Here is a 22,066-nt window from a genome sequence, read left to right as displayed (position 1 = left end):
TTTAACCCCCGCTCAGGACCTCTGTCTCCTCACCCGATGATTTGATTTACCTTAGCAATTTTCAGTGTCCTGCCTATGGTTGCTCTTTTATCCAGCTTTGGCCCCTAAAAGATTATACTCTGCCTTCATAACACTTTTCATCTGAAGAGCACAAGAGATCTTAAAATACTGTAACTCTGATGTAAGAAATAATAATGATCCCCAGTTAACAGATGGGAATACCAAAGCAAGGAGACACTTACGTATACTGCAGAATAAATTAACCAATACGATACTCTATGCTACTATAGTTCGACCATTTCTAGGACTTGAACTAGAAAGTTTAAGAGTGCAGAGAGACCTGGGTGACTTAGCTAAGGTTATGTTTAATGAGCACGGCAGTACTCTCACTGCATTGGAAATTCTCATTTCAAGACATCCTCTCCTGTTTTCCATACTGCGTTTAAACCCTGCCATAGAATATATTACAATTTACTAAAGAGAAACTAATTATGGAACATAACTCCCTTCCTTGTACAAATAAAATGTATTTTTAGCACTTCTGTTAACATGGTCCGTTTTGTTTACGATTACTATCCCTTGCAGTTACCGATGCATCATTTTTTACTCTCCATTTATTTTGTGATTTCTGGGTTGAAGGACACTTTATGCTGACAGATCATCTCTGAATTACAGAAGACTCGTGGATTTTTGTGTTTTGAAAGAGAGCCAGAGAGTTATGTTCTGAAAGCATACAATAAATTACACATTTTCCTGCTGTCTCCAGTTCAGTGGCAAGTAAAGCTAGATGTTCTAGAAGAAGACACTCCCTTTAAACCTACCGTAAACAAAACAGAGGTTCACAGAATATTTTTCCTAGGAATTCTCAGAAAGGTTTCAACCTCACCTCTCATTTGCAGCCACAATCAAATGCAAGCAACTTTGGAAGAATGGAGCTAGTATTTGAAAGAGGGTGGGATCTCTAATTAGTTGACAAACTATCAAAATAAGTTTTTACAAAGACCAATTCTTTTATGGGAGTAGGATAAAGATTACGTCCATTAGGATCTCCGTTACATTTGTTTACCAAGATATGTAAGGCATCTCTACAAATATTTAAGTTCGGTGGATCAACATCAATTTTTTTGCAGGCAACTGCCATCTTCTTCTACTCATATTTAAGATCAAGTGACTCCAAGAAAATAGATTAATTCTGGCTACTCTGCTCTTGGCCAACAGTTTGGCTTTGCTGTTTAGGATAATACATCCTTCAGCTCTAGAAATTCCTAACACATATACGTACTCTGGTAGAATTACAGATATGCACTGTCTCCTCTCAGCAGGCTAATTGACCAATTAGCCTTACAAGAGTTAATGCATTAGCTAAATGGAATTTTGAGAAAGATACAAGTTTTACTTGTATATGTTTCTAAAGAACATATACATTATATAATGAAAAACTTTGATGGATTTTTTCCTCCAGAAAATAGCAGAGAAGTGAATACTAAATGGGACAGCTTATCTTATACTTTTAATCTTTTTCATATAAAAGTATCTCCATTATGTTTGGATAATTTCTTTAAGCCAGAAGTCAGAAAACCTTTGGTTTACTGTGAAGAAATGTGTGCGTATATGTGCGTGCATATTTTAAGAACACAGTACAGTAACAGACTGTGAAATCATAAACTAAAGGTGATTAGAAAGTAAGTTTAGAAGTGAGAAAAGGGAATACAAATCTTATGCTTGAAAAGCAAGTATAAAAACGATGGGAGAAGGTAAAAAAGAAATAAGATGGAGGAGATAACAAGCATGAAAAGAGGAGGAAAAAAAACCCTGAATATCTATACGTACAATACTAATTCCTAACTACTACTCTAGGAATCTTGGTAATTGGGTCAGAATGGCAGCTTGTTTCCTTTGTGCCGTAAGAGCATCAGTAGGATAGTGCAGAGAAATACACAGTATACATGGCAAGAAGAATAATGAGGCAAAGCTGAAGACTGGAAACATAAAATGAAGCAAGAGGTAGTACGAAGATATTATCTACCTAACTGGAATGTGCAAGTTTCTAGAAGGATTTGCTCAATAGTAGGCATGTACAATCCAGCTGTGAAACTGTGATGTTCTCCACTGCCACAAAACTGGTGGGATCCATCTTTGTGAAGCCCTTTCCTTAGCAGGCATCCAGTCCACTCAGGAATCCTCTGGTACGCCGGGCAGAAAAGAGACATACTGTGTGAACACAAACACCCTGTGTTAGATAGGACCATTTTAAAATAGCCCAAGGACGAGTTCAGAAAATTGACCAAGTTGTGGAATACTTTAACATTCCAGGAAAAAAAAAGGTATATGCAAAGGCTATCTCCACTAATTTTGTGTAAAGGACATTAGCTCCCCAGCTGGCCTCAAAATAATAACGGACATAGCTGTTAGAGAGATCCATACCTTCTGGAAATGCTGCCCATTACCTTGCAATGAAACTGGGGAAAAAATCCAGATATTATCTCCCGTTATTGAGATGAACTTTTCTGCTCATCCTCTCCTGATAGGGGAGACTGGTGTCATAAGCTAGAAACCATAATATGTGCTTTTAAAATCCCACAATGTTTTCGTGAGTTCCCTTCCTTTTTCCTCAGTCACTACATCTCCCAAGACATTGCTACTGCTATCACAGAAAATTACAAAGAGCCGCGCAGATCCAAATGTTGACAGAAGCTGCCAAACCAGTATGTAAGGTAAAAGTCCACCGGATTTACATGCAGCCAAGTATTACAGCAATGAACAATTTATAAATTCATTAAGTACTCCTGCATTTCATATTTTGTAGGAAAAAATCCTTTAAAAATCACAGTGGTTTTTACATCCTTGCTTCCCAGTGAAACAAAATTGACCTGAGAAATGCCTGTTCACTTGCTATTTACTCCCCACTCTACTAGCTTTGAAACTTAGCAGCCAGTTTGGCAAACACAAAACGTTTCGAGTAAAATTAAGTTCCTTTACCTGTTGTGAATCTGGTCAAAGGATAAAAATTCATTCTGTTTCCAAGTGGCTGGTCAGGCAGTCGTAATTCTAGTCTACATATCCCTTCTGTGTGGCTAGAACATCCTGTATCTTGCCCAGAGAAAATGTTATTGTAAGCATGAAGGAAAAGAGTAATTAAGGGAAGACACAAATCTGTATAGAAGTGAACTTTAGAGAAAGGCTGCATGTTTTTTTCCGTAAATATTATTCTGTTAAAGCTAAGCATACCACACATTGAAGGAAAAGGACCTTCACTCACTGTTCTCGTATGTATGAGATAGTCAACCCCTGAAGGATACAAAAGTGGTAACTGGCATAACATAGCAAGTACGTTAATTATATAGGATCGTTTAGGTTGGAAAAGACCTTTAGGATCACCGAGTCCAACCGTTAACCTGGCCCTGCCGGGTCCACCACCAAACCGCGTCCCTAAGCGCCACATCTACACGTCTTTTAAATCCCTCCGGGGATGGTGACTCCACCACTTCCCTGCGCAGCCTGTTCCAGTGCTTGACAGCCCTTTCGGCGAAATTTTTCCTGATGTCCAACCTAAACCTCCCCTGGCGCAACTGGACGCCGTTTCCTCTCGTCCTATCGCTTGTTACTTGAGAAAAGAGGCCGACCCACGCGTCGCTACCTCGCCCCGCTCACTTTTTGTGCTTAGCTGACATTTCTCAAGTGCGTTCTTTTCTTCTGTTTTGTTTTTTTTTTAAACACAGAGCTGGGCTACAGTCAGCGGAGGGCCCCCCCGCCCCGTCTCCCACACACTGCTGGAGCCCGCCGTCCGCTCCTGAAGCCCCCTCGGCTCCCGCGCCGTCCCCCGCGGCCCTCGGCGCCAGCTCCCGCCGCCGCTGCCACCCGGGGGCGTGGCGCGGGCGGGCGGGAGGCGGCGGCCGGTGAACGCGTAGGCCACGCCTCCAGCTCCCACAGGAGCTGGCGGGCTGCGAGCCGAGGGGAAGGCGGCGAGGGGGCGGCGCGGCGCCAGGGAGGCGCCTGCAGCGGGAGGTGCCGACGCTCGTCTCCGTTACCTGCTTCCCCAGGTTCCCTTCGCGGGACCGCTCTGCTGTCCCCCACGCTAACCGCCAGTTCGGAGGCGACGGCAAACCCTCGCCGAGACACGCTCCCGCCGCACTCGAGGCGCTGAGGAGGCCGCGCCGCGCCGGGCCGGGCCGGGCCGGGCCGGGCCGGGCCGCCAGTATCGGAGAGCGGTGACAAGCGGACACGTCTGCGCCCCTCGCCTTCCCCCGGGAGGCCGCCGGCGCGGGTGGCCGGTGCGGGGGGCGGGGGCGGCGGCGGCGGAGGAGGAGGAGGAGGAGGAGGAGCCGCCGCCTCAGCCTCAACCGCCTCAGCCTCAACCGCCTCAGCCTCAACCGCCTCAGCCTCAACCGCCTCAGCCCAAGTGGGCGGTGTCGGCGGCGGAGGGTGAGGCGGCCGCAGCTAGCCCGCCCCGCCCCGCCCCGCCCCCTGCCCAGGCGCAGGGCGCGGCAGAGGCGGGGCCTCCCCTCACCCTGCGGGCGGGGCCGACTGCAGAGCCTGGCGCCGCCCGCTCGCCTGCTAAGCCCGCCCCGCGTCACGTGCCGGCGGCTGAGTGGCAGCCCCGGCGAGCAATAGCCTGCCCCGAGCCGAAGCCTCTTGCTGCGCGGTGGCGGGGCGGGACTTCCGCCGTGGCCTCTGAGCGGGCGGAGAGCGCCATGGAGTCGGCCTAGGCGCGGCCCTCGGCTCCCCGCGCCGGGCCCTGAGCCGGGCCCGCAGGTGAGGGCCACCGGGGCGGGAGATGCGGTCGCCGGGTCCCCTTGGGCCTCTTCCCTGCTGCCTGGCGCCCTGGCTTCGCGGTGGTTAAGGAATTAGCGGGCCCGTCGCTCCATTGCGCAGCGCTTATTCGCCTCCGCCCTTCGAGCGGCGAGGCGGGGCCGGCTGCGGCCCCGCGGCTCGAGCCCCGCCGCGGTGTGCCCGGCCGCGGTGTGCCCGGCTGCCAGCGTCGCTGGCCCTGGCGCTTGCCTTTCCCGCAGGCCGTCGCTGCGGTCTGTGCGGAGATCCGCCTCGGTCGGTGGGTAAAGGGCTCGCCGGGCATCGCTTCGAGAGCGATGGAAGCTAAATCCTCGCTCTGGCCTTGCACAGCTCTGCCTGCTGCGTGGTTCCTCGGAGGCTGGCTGTGCGCTGAGGCGCTGGCTGTGCTCGGAAGATCGTGAGTAGCATAGAGGCTGGCTGGCTGACAGCCAAATTGCTAATAAAAAGAGGAAAACAAACTGAGAGGAATCGTTCCTGCGCCTTAGCAGATTGGAACGCTGAACCTCCTTTGCGTGCATTAGTTTTCAGTTCGGCGGATACATCTTAGATGGAGATTCGGGTCAGTAATGATACGATGGCATCAAAATGCAAAAAGCCAGAGACACTGGGGCTTTTGGGGACATGTGTGAAAATTATTGATATTTGTGTAACTTTTGTTCATCCACTGCTGGGTAATTTTGGAACGTGCAGCCCAATCTACCAAAATATTTAGAATGTTGTCACTGAGTTTGTGACAGGACAAAGTTTCTGTATGCTCATGTGACTTGTGATTGCTGTAAGCATTGTGATCCTATTTGGCACTAAAATAGAATTTAAGTTTGTTTAATACAGGTGTGCAGGTTAGGTTTTTTTTCCACCAATGGGAGGGGAAACAGCTGTTTTCTGGAGAGAGTTGAAGTGTAAGCATAACCATGTGGGCAAGGAATTGCTTTGTGTTGTCTTCTGCTGTGAAATACGTTTTGAGTTGATTGAGATACAGACTTCTGGAAATTTGATACTTGTATGTACTTTGTGGAGCTTGGTTTGTGGAGAGTTGCCAAAACCTGAATATTCTTATCTGTGTCCCAAGCCATGTAATTTTTTCATGACATAAGTCTTAAATGTGTTCCCAAGGCTTGTTCACGTTGGCAGGTATGAAACTGGTATTTTTGATGGGGTGCAGGTTTATCCTGAAGAATGTTTTCCACTCAGGTTGCCTGTTCTGGTCTGGGAGTCAGTGTATTGTGTTAAAAACACTGTGTGTTTTGTAACACCTTATTATTAATACAAACAATACTGTTAATATATTAAAAGGTAGGCAAGGCGTTCTTAGTGTCCAGTACAGCAGATAGATACATCTGTCGTGTATTGTCAGTTCTTGCATCAAGCTTATTTAGCCATCCTTATCTTCAAGTGAGAATGGACATTTTGCTGTCCTCTTCCTTCAAAAGTGTAATTAGGAATGTATTTTCTATTGTACGTACAAAAATACTACTGCTGCCTTATCTTCATGGGCAGTACATTGTCTGATGTATTCCAGGTTACTGTGTTTACTTCATGGTTGTCTTGCTGCTTGTAGATATGCTGTGATACAGCACACCCTACAGCACACCCCACATTTTCACCTCTTCAGTTCTGACCTGGTGATCCTGTTCAGTCCTGTGACGGAGCGATGTAGCTGCTCAGGCTTAGTTTGTTTTGTGAGTTCTAGGATGCAGAGTGGGAAGGAAAAAAAAAAAGACTCTCAAAACACCTAAAGTTACTTAAGGAGAACTTTGCCTATACATACTGGAAAATCAGGGGTAAAGTGCTGGAGATTTAATGCAGAGTCAAGTTTAACTTCTTTTTGTGTGGTTTACAGTATAATCTTTAATTACATACACCTATGTTTGTGTGCTATAAGCTGCCTCGTTCAATTAAGAGTGTGGTCTACAAATGAGCCATGGAATTTCAGGAATTGTAAGGCTTTTTTGCTTGCATTTGAGGCAGTAGTTCTTGGGCCCAGAAGAATCTGTATGTATGTAACTGTTTGACAGAGAAGACTGCACTGTACGTGCATGTTCTCTGCAAGGACAACTTTAATTCTGGTATTTTCGAACCTTGCTCAATACTGTTTTAATGCTTTCTCCGTGTTGTAAGGTATGTGCTGATTTACTGTATTGTTTAAAGTACTGTGATAGCTTCAAGTGTATTGTTGCTTCTGCCGTGGTAAAAATGATAGTATTTTTTGAACAATGGTTGTTTATCCTTATGGTTTCACCGACATCCTCTTTGTTAGGGCAGGCTGATGAGAGAAACTGGTAAATAGGAATTTAGAAATAAAAATTAATGAATTTCGTAATTCATTACGGGTTCCTGTGACTGTAACTTCTGTTCCCCTAACCAGTTGAAAGTTTCGCAAAGCATCATATGTCAGAATGATCGTCATAATCATGAGAACTATTTTTGAAAGTAACAGCTTTTTCCTCCCATTAGTAATAATGAATTTTAATTATCTTCATGTTAGTGTCAGTTTAAATCAAATCTAACTTTCCAGTCTTTGCTTTAATTAATGCTGAGGACCTCAGATCATGGGACAATGCTTTCTGCTTAAAAAACCCACAAAGGATGGGACAGGAGGACAGAAATTCTTAGGTGTTTCTTGATTCTGAAAGAGAATGTAGTAGTCTTGGCTGTGACTTCCTAAGTCAACAAAGTTACAATTTTCAGAATGAAGTATCTACAGTCAGATGAAAACAAATCCACATGGAACCATTTAAATAAGAAGCCTCAATCTAGAGGTTTTCAACAATCATATAAACAGTTTGGATGACCTAATTGAGTTTAATTGTTTGTGAAGTACTTTTAATTCCTCCAATAAAAGAAGTTAGAGGAGATCCAGGTGTTCTGATAATGCTGTTATTAAGCATGTACCATCTACTTTTAAAACTTGTCCCTGAATTATTTTAACTGTTATAATAATACTGGATCCAGTGTATTTGCTGTTGTTTTGCCGCTATTTTAATTTTAAGTCGTTTCAAGTAATTTCCTACTGTGAGACTAGAAGAATTACTAGAGAGACTTAGTCATCTGTCTATGGACCAAGCAATTCTTTTAAATTCAGCAGTGAAAGTGGTTAGATTTCATGCTGAATGTAGCACTTAATTGTTGCTTGGTTTGTACTCTGAAGTAGCTGGTGTACTGGATCACATGTTTTTTTGTTGAATGTGTTGGAATTTTGAATGTTGGATTTTTTTAGCTTGACTGCATTTAGGTGTGAGTTTTTATAAGGGGAATAAGATATTTTGTACTTCTGTGCTCTTAAGAGATTGCCTGCATATAATCATGTTGTAGCTAAGCCTAAGAGGAATCTGAAGTTCCTCTGTAGGCAGCTAATCATTGTCTGTCTTAAGACTGGATTATGACTGTAGCACAGTACAAAAAGAAATTGTCAGATGTAACTTGTTAGTGGAGGACAGAGGTCCTGATCTTCAGCATTAGGTTGTGTTTTTGCAGTGAAAGGCATTTACAAGTAAGAGCTCAGGGGGAGGTTCTTTCTGGCTGCTTCTCACTAACAGTGACTAGCACCATTGTCATGGGGCTATTCCTGATGCCAGAGATTTTCTGGGAATTAATGATGATCAGGCTCTACACTCCTCTCTTACTGTATCCCAAGTTAGTAAGTTAGGCTGTTGTGGGAGACTTAGTTAGGGAAATTCTCCATTACTACTCCTTGCTCTAAAGAGTTTTTGTTGTTAAGATGGTCCTCTTCAAAGAAAAACAAAAAGGTATTTGTTTAAGCACTAAAATGTATTACTTCACTCAGTTTCATTTGGAATAAACTTTCTGTGTGAAGGAGTTCTCTGTCACTTTTTTTAAAGGCCATGTCCAGCAGACGAAGAGTCTGTTGTCCAGGTGGATCATAATGCAGAATCCCAGTGAGTCTTTCCCCTCTAAGCTTGTGTGCTTGTAGCTGTCCCACCAAACTTGAGTAGTACAGTCAGATTGTAAGAGCATGACACACAGAAATGAATGATAGTTGTTGTCTCTCAAGTTCTGTAGATGGAAGTGCTGCTATTAAATGGTCTAGGTTATTAGATAGTTTAAATGCTTTCTTTTAAAATGCAAATTTAGAAAACATCTCCAATGTCAGTGTGCTTATAAAGGCTTATAGTATGCTCATATAGATTAAGTGCATTTTTGTCACTCAGTGTTGATGCAGAACATGTTATACTAGCACTGTGGTGAAATTGTACATTGATGTTGAGTTCTGTTTTAATAAACTTGATAGAATATAACAACTGGGAAAGAGAAAGTGAAAGAGTAAAGTCAGTAAAGAGGTAGAGAAGACAAATACTGGTTTAATTTTAATAGAGACAGGGCTAGGGGAGAGAGGCATGGCAGTAATCCAGCCTGTATTTTGGGAACATCAGACAGGACAGAAGCCTCTATATGTAGCTCATGAGAGGTGGGAGAAGACAGATAGATGGGCATCTGGCCAGGATTCTTATTGAGCTCCACATCTTTCCTCTCTAGAAATCTCTATCCCTTTGTCAGCTAACTATTCCTCCAGTTCAGATTGCATTTCTCAACAGCACAAATTAAGGCTAATCTCAAACTCCCACATACCGTAAGCTGAGGGAAGTATATATACAGGAGTTTAAACCCCTTTAAAAACATTAGGAAACTTCTAAGGGGGAGGAAAAGTATTAAAAGGTACAGTTTATGTGGAAATTCAAGGACTCCAAAGTGAGGAAATGCTGCTTTTATGGCTCCTTGTGCAACTTCAGTTTATCCATTTGCCCTTTTGTGTAGAAATGGCTATATAGTTTAATAAATCATATTCTCATATTTTTCCCTTACAGAACCTTGCTTCATTCAGTATGAGAGTTGCATGCACTAAAAGACATAAGTCAGTTATGTGGAAGGCTGAAACTTCTTCCTCTCCCTTGCCTAACCCAAGTTCTTGGATGCTTGATTTTGCAATTTAGGTAGTAGAATTTTTACCTACATATGAGTGTGTATTAGGTAATTGCCTCTTGTTTGTATTAGAATCTGAAAGACCTGCATTAGATGAAATGTCCATGGGCACATGGTATTGAGCATTTTAGGCTAAAGCTTTGCAGAGACACCATTTCTTACTACATTAAACATGATATTTAGCAGATTTGCACCATGTTGTTTATATGTATGTGAATTGTGAGAACATACATTTGAGAGCCCTATAATAAGTGTGGAGGAAGTTGGTCTTTCACAGACATTCAGTAAATTCTGTGGTCCTAAGGAATAGCCTTTATATCAGTCATGGAAATTACATTTCAACATGAATCATGTTTGTTGTCTAGATCGGGACTCTCATTGGTGCCAGAAAAATGATTATTTGGAAGAAATAAGTGGAAAGTAATCTGTAACCTGTTTCAAAGAATACTGAGTTTCTAAGCTGAGTAGTGCTATGTATTATTATCTTAGGTGTTAGCATTCATCTTTGCTGGAAAGAATTGAATTGTTCAGAATTTAAACATTGTATCTTTAACATCCATGTTGTATTTGATGGGCAAATTTTGTGGCTTCAAGATATGTATGATTGTAAAATTGGCCAATTTTTGGTATGAGAGATTACAGAATGAAATCTATTACCATTGCAGTTGATGCAGGTGTTAAATTTGAGAGCAAGTTCAAAATTCTGTTCATGCAAATGTTTGTTTTGTTTGGGTTGTTTTTTGTTGGTGGGTTTTTTTGAGGGTAATGTGATACTCCCAATGACTTCAGTTAAGGGTGCAGATATCATTGCTCATACAAGGAGGGCATTCAGGCCCTAAATTTGTGTGTTAAATACATTAAAAAAACAACCCAAACCTTCTTTGTGTGGCAAAGGAAAAATATAAAAATATTTGTTTTGCTTTCTCCTAACCTCTCTCTTCTTTTTTTTTTTTTCTTTGATTAATGATTAATCAGCAGTTTTAAAGAACAGTTTCTGTTAGAAAACATGTCCCTTTATTTCCGGACACAAGCTGTTGTTTTTTGCTGCTGGTTTTGATGAACATTTATTAACAAAGCGGAATTAACTTCCTTTTAATGTCATGAGCTTGTGAAATACTTTACAGAGTACTTGTGTTCTTTTATTAAAGATCTCAGAAATGCACACACTTTACAGGAGACTACATCTGCTGTCCAGACCATGAGTCACATTTGAGCATTTGTGAATTTTAGTGAAGTTGATAGAACTAGTTTGTATTTGTTACCTGTTGGTATCACACTGGTTTTGCAAGTGTATATTTAGAATAAACGCTTTTAGTAGAATTCCTCCAGGTACATGAGGAATTTTGCTGATTTGGATTTATGCTACAAGAAGGGAAGGTTAAAATTGAGAATGTCTTGAGGATGATTAATATCATGTAAGTGTTTATTCCTGTATACTGCTTGCATTGCTATGTGTTGCCTAAAGCTTTTTGAAGTGCTACTATTATAATTTTTGTGTTTTATGCCTGTATTCTCATGGAGGTTACATGTTCTTAGCAAAGGGGACTTCTATCTCTAAAATAATCATATAAATTAAAGATTACTTGTTTCTCAAAAGTAAAGGTAGAATAACATTTTGTGTACTTAATTTAGGAGAAAAGTTTTAACTGACCAATAGAACCCAGTAAAATGACAGAGGAAAATATTTGCTATATACCTTGACTCTCTTTTTTTTTTTTTTGTTGCAGATATTACATAAAATATGCTGTTGTCAATAGGAATGCTGATGTTGTCTGCTACTCAGATATACACTATTTTGACTGTTCAGTTATTTGCTTTCCTGAATCTTTTACCTGTGGAGGCAGATATTTTAGCAGTAAGTATAAGAATATTTTTCTACATAGATGAAATCTCTATAAAACTGAATCTTCTTTTAAGCTATTCTATTAATGAATCAGTACAATAAATGTTATAGCAGGTTGCTTGGAATGGAATTGCCTTAACACTTTAGTTCAATAAAAAAATAAATTGTACATTTTCAAATGAGCTTACAGATGGTGTGTGCTCAGATACCGTGGCAGTGAAAGCACTTAATTCCCTTAGTCATTTAACAAGTTCCAATCTGACCAGATATCCTATTGCATGTTATAACCCTGTTAAAAGAACTCCATAATTATTTGGTTTAGACAGCAATTTAAGTTTTGGTGATGGATGCCATTTTGTAGGGTAACTGTATATAAATAAATAAAGTAAAATAATCTTCTATGGCTAGTATAATTTGTGTGTGCTGGAGGCCTTGTCAGTAAAGTTTTTGTGTATGTTACACCTAGATATATTTTTTTGAATAGCTGATAACCTCTGCTATCATTAAGAATAATATTTTTGGGGTGTGTAGGATTTTTAAATGACCAGACTGATAAACAGTGTAATGAACATAGGGTCAGCGGTAAAAGTTGTTGCTGGGCTATTTATTACCAATTTTATATATCGTGTAGTTTTATGGAGGAAGTTATATGTGTCTTTGTAGGATAGAACTTAAGCCACTGACATAATTAAACCTAAGTACTGTAGTCTATATATTCTCTGCTAGTTACAGTCATATCCAGGAGAGTTGATAATATATCATTTAATTTAGGAGAACAGACTGAAAAACCCGTGAAGCTAAATGTTAAAATAAAAATACTTAAAACTTTGTGGTAATGTGAGGTTGATGAATACTCAGTTATGTTATTTGGATCTTTGGGTTGTTACTGTTACTATTTGCTGTAGATAAAAATTTTAAGAAACAGTTAATGCAGATAGATAATTGCTTTATTATGGAACTGACATCACCATTCTATTGTGAAATTTTAAACTGGCTTTCTACTGTAAACCTCATTTCCCCTTCCCCCTTTCCACTCTCACCATGCCTGTGTTTCCTCTTTTCATAAAAAAAAAAATTAATTTTAATGCTTGCTACTTCCTCCCTTAGAAAAGATATTTTAAAAAAAACCAAAACAAACCCCCCACCAACCTCAAAAAAAAAAAAAAAAGGAAAAAAGGCATTTTGGAAGTTCAGTTTAATTTTTTCTATTTGAGCTTCTGTATGCAGTATTCTAAAATAATTCAATCTAAAAAATGAAGTGTCTTTTATTCTTGGATATTTGGAAGTTACAGATCTATTCTGAGAATGTCTTTGAAGTAGGAAATGAAGAGGTGAACGAGACACTTACTAAAACTTTGCTGTGAAAAGGAGCCAGTTGAATGCTTGTGAGATACTCTGAAGAAGAGGGAATGTTTACACACTGTCACATGGAATTGAAGGCATACAGATATCTTGTAATCTTGAGAGATTTCATGGTTTATTGATTGCCCATTTGGGGAGCAAAATCCAGGCTGAAGTTTTGGGTTCGCCAACAAAAGAAATTCTTCTTTTCCCTACTGACTTAGGTGTATTTTTATGCTTTTGTGTTCTCATGTAGTTGCACCCTCAAATGAAGGAGTATGTTTGTATAAAGTACTGTTAAGTGTATATGAGGTTATTTTTTAAATAAGGGATAAAAATAAACAGGTTTGTGTCTGACTCAGTTTAAGTTGGGGCTTGCTCAGTGATTCAGGGGAAAACTTACTGTAGCACAGGCTCAGGAAGGGTGTTTTGAAGAAGGTAGCTGAGTGAATAGTGAGTATGGAGGAAGACAGTGTACTGGCGCAGAGGTGTGCTACATGATGGAAGGATGGAAGACCAGGAGGGAGAAGTTGTATGGAGCAGATTGATTATACAGAGCAAAAACACTTCCTTGAAATTTGCCTCCGTTCCTACCTCTTTCCCCTCAATTTTATTAAAGTCTGTGGAGCGGAGGCTCCTTTGAAATATTGCTCCTTTGAAAGAGTTAAGATAAATGATGGTAGTGTTTTTCTTTGAACTATGGTTTGAGTTCCCCTGTCCAAGTCTGGCTCTTAGGAAATATCTTGTCCCTCTGAAATAAACACAATCCTTACTTCACTGTTCTGTATGACAATTGGATGATAACAGTGAATAGATAAATATTTCTCAGTCACTAAACTAATAAAACTTAACCAACTGATGTGCATTCAAGTCAGTTATTGTATAATTTACAACTTCAGCAGGAAACTAACTTTTTTTACTTTTAATGGAAAGAATTTTAGCATACATACAATTTGTACTTTTTTTTGGTATGGATTCTGCATTGGTTAGGCATATCATAGAGCTACAAAACATGAACAAGGAAAGGGGAAACAAAGCTTCCACAGTTTTAAGGTCTTTACAGTATTCCTCTGTTTTGAAATGAAAGCTTATAGTTAGTATAAAACAAAACTGTAGAGAGAGTTTTCAGCTACTAACCTGAATAGCTAGCAGGGAATTGAGAAGGGGTAATATATGGAGGCTATTCTGTGCCTACAATAAACCACCTGTTAGAAGCTGTTCTTCCCCGTATGCAACTGAATTCAAAGCAAAACAGCAAGAACACCACCATCCAAAAAAAAGCCCCACACCCAAAAAGCCCAGCTCTTCACATTTTTGCTTTTTTGGGGTTGTTTGTAGTTTTCTCGTCTGAATATATGATGGTATTTGAATTGTAGACAGTAGAAAGAAAAATTTAACATTCAGATAATTCAATGAAAGACCTATTTATTACTTTCTTGTTCTGACAACTACATAAGAATGATGTTGACGTGTGTGGAAGACAAGTGGAAGAAGCAATTTTGTGGTTTCATTGACAGTCACAAGAGGTCCTATGTCTGATAAATATTTTAATCTAAAAAAAAATGTGCAGTGTTGTTTATTTACACTTGTTGTCTATTTCTGTCTTGTTGAAAACCTGAATTTTCTTTAAAATTTATTTCTCTTAGTATAACCTTGAAAATGGAACCCAGACCTTTGATGATCTACCTGCTAGATTTGGCTACAGACTGCCAGCAGAAGGCTTGAAGGTAAAAAAAAAAAAAAAAAGTATATATCCTGAATATATATAGAGGACCATATCTGCTGAACACTTCTTCTGTAGGCTAAAAAAGAGAAAAGTTAAATGAATATAGTATTGAGGAAAAATAAATACAGAACTGATTAATCTACTTCTCAAGCAAAACAAATGTACAAAGGGTCTGATATGAACTGTTGCCTGTGAATAGGAGATTCCTCTCCTAAAAGAGAATTTTGGTAATCTGACCTTTTGTATGTAAGAGACAATTTGCTGAACATTTTTAATAAATAAATAAATTTAAAATAGCTGAATGATGGGAATCTAAGTAAGTAAGTTTGGTAGACCATTGTTTTTTCTGAAGTTGGTGGCAATACTGATATATGATGTCAGTTACCTTGCACTGGTATCAGTGGATGCCAGATTGAATTTTGTCTTCATTTATTTAAAAAAAAAAAAATACCTGGAGGATTTATTGTCTCTGTAGGGTTGTATATTGGCGAGCCCTTTTGCACTGTAAAGTGTGGAAAGGCAAGAGAGATTATCTTCCTTGCATGTGGCCCACATTAAGAGTGTTGTGTAAAGGAATTGTAGCTCATTTTCTTGGGAAAATACAAGAACTGTTGTCGGTTTGCTTCCCTCTTTGCATTTCTTAAGCAACTGAATGGAGAAGCTCAAGGGCTGCAGTTCTGCCTTAACCCCTGTGTGTTGTGCCACAAAGCTAGTGGCTGTAGCATGTGGTTGATTGTGCACCCTTTCCTTACACAGCCTCCTTTCAATTGCATTCTGCACCCCATAGCAGATGAGAAGTTCCTCATTCTCCCAGTGCTCCTCTCAGGCATGTGTTGCACTAATGCTATTTTATTTTACTCTGTGCCATTAAGTGGGGAAGATGTAGATAGCACATATAAACATTTTTGTTAGTTGTCTGTCACAGGGTCTTATACTCCAAATAAAATTGTATTGGGATAGGAATGCTGTGACATGAATTGAAAACTGGACATAGGATTGTTAACAGAAGGCACTAGTAAGTGATAATATATTGAATTAGCAGAAAAAGTACATGTGACTTTTTAAAAATTTTGTTAATCCAGTTTGTTAATCCAGTTTGATATATAAGAACTAAAAAGCACGTAAATATTATAGTGTATTAAATTGTAAAATGCACCTAGTATTAGAGAAGACAGAAGTAAGGTGTAGGGATTTGCAAATGTTAATGGAACTGGAAAGGGAAAAATCATATTGATATATTATGCAAAGTGGTTAATGTGCAAAAAATGTCAAAGATGGCTATAACCATGGGAATACATATAGGACTTGATCATTATTTTGCACTAGATTAGAAATTCTGAAAACGTGATGTCTTCTGAAATACAGCAGCAAGCATGCTTTGTGCAGTGGGACAATTTCTTTTCCGTGTGTCTGGTGTGGTTAATACACTTGGTATGTAGTAAGATGTGTAGATGGACTGAATGAAATTAATAGAAGGGAAATTATGTTCAAGGTGAAATGGGAAAGTACTATGAAGAAGATTAAATAAATATAGCTTCTGTAGACAACGATGAGAAGGCATGTTCTACTCTTTCTGATTTCTGCGAAGGTAGCAGCTGTCCATACTTTCTGGTGGCAGTAGTCAGAAACTGGTGTAAAGACAAACCCACTTCTATCTGTGTAAAATAAGATAGAGGAGATAGAAAATATATTATTTAAAATAAATAATACATGGTGACATTAACGCTGCAAACTGGTGTCACAGTCCTGCTGCTTAGAAAAGTATTTAAAAGCTAGATGAATGTCCAGTTCAGTTATAGTCTTCACATCCTCTGAGGTAAGTTTGTTGCTGAGATTATGTAGCTGATGCTTGTTGTCAAATGCTGGTGTGCTGTGTTGAATTCAAGAGCAGCGGGCATGCTGCATTTTTCTCTTTGCCTGACATAAGATGCCTATGCACTGACATGAACCATTTACTTTCTCTAGGATCACATTCTTGCAGTCAGTGTCAGTAAGTTTGTTCATTTAAGATAAATCTTATTTTCTGTTCCTTTCCTGTGCTTGAAACACTAATCTACAAGAAAAGCAATTTAGTTCAGTTGTCCAGTTTACTCCTTGTGTGAAGTTCACATTTCGTTACTTTATTTGTTGTGGAAGTGGCTACGTGGAGTCAGTCTTGTGGCAGTAACTTGTTTGTCTGGCTGTCACTTTGAACAGTGCATGAGTAAGTATTTATGACTGAGATGTAGGTATTTTTTATTTTGTATAAGAATTCTAAGCTGTAAACACATTTAGGCAGACTACCTTCCAAGTTCCGGTGAACGGGAATTGCTATCACTTACGCACCTATGGAGACCGTGAATAGCACATGGGGGCAGAGAGCTGCTTTCCTATTCATTCTGACTGTAGCCTGTATGGTCCCAAAATCTGGCTCTGCATCATCGTTGATGTTGCAATGCTTGTGAATAAACACTACACAAAAAATGAAGCTGATGTGAAGGTACAAGGTTGGATCTCTCTTTGATTGCATGGTGTCCTTTTGATCCCAAAGGGGAATAAATTGCTGTAAGAATTTGTGTAACACTAAGAATTTCTCTGCAAATGAAACTTCAAGAAGACTTCATTTCCATGCCCAGTGGGTTTTATCATGGGGAGAAGTGGTGTTAGAGCTGTATAGTTGTTTACTGACTATATTGAGAAACAGAGGGTGATTAAGTGATTTGCCCAAGTAGTGAGCCAATTTAATACATCAAAAATAGATATAAGGAGCTTTGATTCTAACCATTCTAACTGTTGGACAGCTCTGTGTCTTAACTAAGGTAGATGTCATCACCTGTGTAGAAATAATAATGAGTTTTAATCCTGAATATAATACTAAAACTTTTTTCCTTGTTTGCATTAAGATTTTATTACTTAAAAAAATGCTATGATATTGGTTGAAATAGGATGAAAATAGTATACTTTTTCAATGCTTATGATTAAGATTTATTAATATGAAACTTGTAAAACACAGTCTGTCAGATTCTACAATAATTTGTGCCAAAGCATAAATGTAGGTGCCTTTTTTTTTTTTGGCTTGTATGCTCTAGTTAAAGTGGTCAGTCATTTGTGCCTGTGTTCTTAGAAGAACAGGTCCTCAATTAAAGATATTTAAGAAAGTATGGTAGCATTCAGAAAAATCCAGTGTAGTCATAGTTAGCTTTTGGTTTCTATGTATGCATTTCTTGAACTGTAAGATGATGTTGTGTGATTTGTGTAAAACTTCTCTGTAGAATGCAGTTGGTTCCAGATGTACCACTCAAGTTAAAAAAGAGTAAATGCTTTGTGTGAAACTACGTAACATAAGTAGCATTTGCTATACAAATCTGGAACCTTAGGGACCTAAATTTGGCTGTCAGCAAATCAGTGTAGAATTTTCAGTGGATATTGCTTTTAATTGTTACAGGCTCTGTAATGTTGTGCCTGTCACCACAAACTTGGCAAAGAACAGGTTGCTGGTGCAGCTTCTCTGCCAAAAGGAATATTATCATTACAAAACCCTATTCCTCAAAACAAAATTGCTTCTCTCTGTTGTAGGTTAAACTTTATGAATAATACATATTTATGGATAAAATGTAAGATTATATATAAAAAGTACATTTTAACTGACAATTTATATATATAAACTGTGTATATATATAAACTTACATGTATTTTATATATTTAAACTGACAGTTTATATGTATATATTATTATATAATATAGTTATATATAATAATTATTGTTTCTACAAAGGTGATGACATCTGTATCTGTAAAGCTGTCAGTGAAAACTGAGTTTAAAGCTCTTGAGGATATATCTAGAACTGTAGCAATAATTTCGTGAGCCCGCAGCAGTGCAGCCTCTCACGATCTGTATTTGCATAAGCCAAATTACTTATATTCTTATTTTCTGGCAATTCACTGCTCTTTATCCGTGTAATAATTTGCTGTGCCTTTAAAACTGATTTAAACAAGTGTGAATCTTGTAGGAATAGTCTGATGTCAAATGATACTCCATTGCATTAGGATCCAAAAGCCTCTATCACACTGTGGCCTTATTGCATGAACACCTTACAAAGAAAGTAATTTTTCTGAAGAGGTGTATTTCAAATGAAAAGTAGACAAAATCTCCTCTAGGTGTACAGTCCGGACTTCTCTGTATCTTGGTAATCAAAATCTGTTGTGAAGAGACTGACAGAAGGGAATCTAATTAATATCAATCTAATTATTAATTAACTAACAAATTAATATTAATCTAATTAATAAAGAAGCTCATTTTTAGGTGATCTAGAGATGTGACCAAGGAAGCAAGCATATTCTAGTAAAGGAAAAAGGGAAGGTCTGCTCTTTTTGGAGCTAGAACAAATACTATTGCGCAGTATGTGTTATATTCTTTCGACATTTGTCTTGCGTAAATTTCTGTCAGCAGTGTTTATAGAGCATTTACAGTAGTAGGGAAGAAAGTTCTAGGGAGCAGGCAACCCTGAAGTCACAGCATTGTAAGTATACAACAGAGGGACTAGTGTCAGTGCATTCAGTATTCAGGTGAGCTGGTTTCCTCCAAGAGAAGCTGGAGAATTTTTCAGCAGATGTTAAAAGCATGAGGTTAGGAGAGTTTCTACTCCAAACATTTTCAGTGGTGGGGTACTAACTTGGTCACCTAAAAACAATCCAGAGATTGCTTCGAGATTGGTATTGCCAGAATTTCCTACTTCTGTGAATCTTTCAGCTGTAGCAGATTTGATGACCTATAGTCTTTGCTTACCATAGTAAACCAGCTATTTTGTATGCTAGTTCAGTTTTTATTTCACACAGCTAACTTTCTTCGGTTTCCCCTTCTTAGGCTACTATACTTCAGTTTTCTTGATTAGTCTCCATATGTCTTAGGATAATAGTTCCACAATATTCATGTAGTATATGCAGTCCTCTCTATGCTGAATTATACTGGAAAGTCTGAGTTATGAACTTCAGATGAGGTAGTTGGAAAAACTATATTTTCTTTCTAACTTTCTAATTCTTTACAGACATAAAGATTCTGATGAATCAAAATAGTCAGGGATGTAGCAGAAATCTTGCTATGATATGGGACTGAGTTGATAATAAGAATTTGTTTAGCTATTGTATGAAAGCATACAATTTTCTGCCTTAACAAAAGGCTTGGCAGACAAGTATAAGGAAAAAGAAATGAAGTTCCTGTTTCTGTTTTCTAGGGGTTCCTAATAAATTCAAAACCAGAGAATGCATGTGAGCCTATAGCCCCACCTCCATTCAAAGACAACTCGACCAGTGTTTTTATTGTGTTAATTCGAAGGCTGGAGTGTAACTTTGATACCAAGGTAAGATTTTATGGTGGTTTTTTTTGTTTGGTTTATTTTGGTTTTAATCCCCCCCACACTTTCTGTTCCAAAGTCTTAAAGAATTTACTGGTGTTTCAGAAGAATATCTATAGCTAACAGCAGGATAGATACTGATGCAAAGGGAAGGGAGAGTTTTATTGTCTACAGGAAGATGAAGCAGTATTGTAATATGATTTAATTTAATATTACCTGTTTGTGACCCAACTTACATGGCAAATAAGGGTGAAGGATGCTGCAGTTTTATAATAGAAAGCATTCAGTAGCAATATCAGCTTTTCTTGCCACTTAGACTCTTTGCTGCCAGGGATCGCAGGGGAGATTAGGGAATGGAGATAACATAAGAGCACCCAAAATCTGGAAGCCACTTTCCTGATTTGTTTTTTTGTTTTTAATAGCTGGATCATCTTGTGGCTCACACTGGGACCCCATAAACAATGGTTGTGTCACAGTTGGTTGATAGGGAGAGGACACAGTGCACTGCTGGGTAGAAACAGGCACAAGTGGAATGTTTTTAAAAGGGTATAACAGCTAGATGTTATATTATGAAGTACTTATAATATAAAAATTTTGACCTGTAGCTGAAGTGGAGTATTCTCTGTGTTATTTTAAAAATACAAAATTTTTTGTGTTTGGCTAGAATATATGGTTTTCTTGAAAATGACCCTGATATATGGGGCAGCAAAGGATGTCTTAAGGAAAACAGGGCTCTTCAATTTGTTGTTGACTTTCATGAACCAAAAGGAGATCCAGCTGTACTTGCTGCTATCTGGTATATTCAGTTATGTGGTATTGTGGTTAAACATGTAAATTCTTCCCAGACTGTAGATTCCAGCTGTAGAGGCAGCCTCACTACTCATGTAATCTACCTTCACATCAAACTCAGGAATGTCATATATTTTGTACTGTGAATCCTGTCACCATGTGTGTATATGGCTTAGTGGGAAAAAGAAAGGGAAATGACACTTGTCTTTTTCATGTCCTTTTTGACTGTCTAATTGCTGCCCCTAAATTGATGGGACATTATTACTGCTGAAGTCACTGTTAAAGGAACAGGTCAGAATTTTTCTAGTGGAATACATTTTTAATCAGAAATATGTCAAATGCTTGTTCACTGAAAACAACTTGTTTTGTTGAAGAAGTTAGCACTGTGGCTGAGCCTTCAGCTTTTTTACTCTGGGTGCTAAACCAGAAAAATCACATCTCTGTTGCTGGTCACAGAATTCTGAGATTCTGAGAAGCTTTGGAAAGCCGCATAGCTGAAGGCAAGAGTCAAGCATGGAGAGACATGCAGAATTGCTTTTCCACATAGCTATCAACTTAGTAAATGTGAACTCTTGTATTTTAATTTTACACATCTTGGTTTGCCACACGCAGTCAATGAGTGTTCCTTGCAGAAACTGGAAGATTTGTACATTATCATTGAGGTATTTCCATGGTCAGTTCTTTAAGGATTCAGTTACGCTAGCTCTGTAAGTAAGCATTTTTTGGTTATGTTTTATATTTCATGTGATAGCCATAGAAAAGTGGATTCCCATACATTTCTTTCTTAGACAAAGGGCAAGGTAGAAAGTGGATCAGAAGTTCCAAGGTGAGCATGGGTATCTGTGTACTCACTGGCCAGTGAATTCACTTTTATATTATGTTGTTAATACTATTGCAATATTGTGTTACGTAATTTCCTACATACTACAGCATTTTGCGCTGAAGTTTCTGCCAGGGAGTGGCATGTGCACTGAGATGTGAGTTATATTACATACCAGCTACTTGACAGGATGTAGACTTTAACAAAAACTGGAGTTTATTTGAAAGTCCCATCTCTTCCTGTTTTACATTGAAAACTGCAAATACAGATGCATTGCTGTTTCTTGGTTTTTATTGTGTATGAATCTTTACTAGGCCAGAAACGGTCTTCTCTTCCCTTCCATCTCTCTCATAGCATCTAGTGATTTTTTTACAGAAAAAATTGCCACAGTAGGAGAAGGGTAAAAGCCGGAAGCAAGTAGAAGCAGTTCAGAGCCTTTTGGAATGTCTTCTCACTTGTTACAACTGATTTTTACTGCTGTCTGTGTTGGTG

The 22,066-nt window shown here is 39.0% G+C and overlaps 1 protein-coding gene across 2 annotated transcripts in view; it reads left to right on the top strand.

Annotated features, from left to right (window-relative positions):
* The first annotated feature begins 4,626 nt into the window (after nucleotides 1-4,626).
* RNF13 (ring finger protein 13) overlaps nucleotides 4,627-22,066 on the top strand; it is a 46,858-nt gene continuing 29,418 nt past the window's right edge. The window contains exons 1-4 of one of the 2 annotated variants that reach the window (XM_069793000.1): nucleotides 4,627-4,752; nucleotides 11,454-11,581; nucleotides 14,557-14,637; nucleotides 19,846-19,971. In XM_069793000.1, the coding sequence (XP_069649101.1) occupies nucleotides 11,468-11,581; nucleotides 14,557-14,637; nucleotides 19,846-19,971 (321 nt within the window). In that variant the 5' untranslated portion in view covers nucleotides 4,627-4,752; nucleotides 11,454-11,467. Of the gene's footprint in view, nucleotides 4,753-5,196; nucleotides 5,348-11,453; nucleotides 11,582-14,556; nucleotides 14,638-19,845; nucleotides 19,972-22,066 lie in introns of those variants that run through there. The other variant, XM_069793002.1, reaches the window with a different exon arrangement.

The sequence above is a fragment of the Haliaeetus albicilla genome, chromosome 9, assembly GCF_947461875.1.
Source record: "Haliaeetus albicilla chromosome 9, bHalAlb1.1, whole genome shotgun sequence".
Lineage (NCBI taxonomy): Eukaryota > Metazoa > Chordata > Aves > Accipitriformes > Accipitridae > Haliaeetus > Haliaeetus albicilla.
This window is presented reverse-complemented; position numbering and strand designations above follow the sequence as displayed.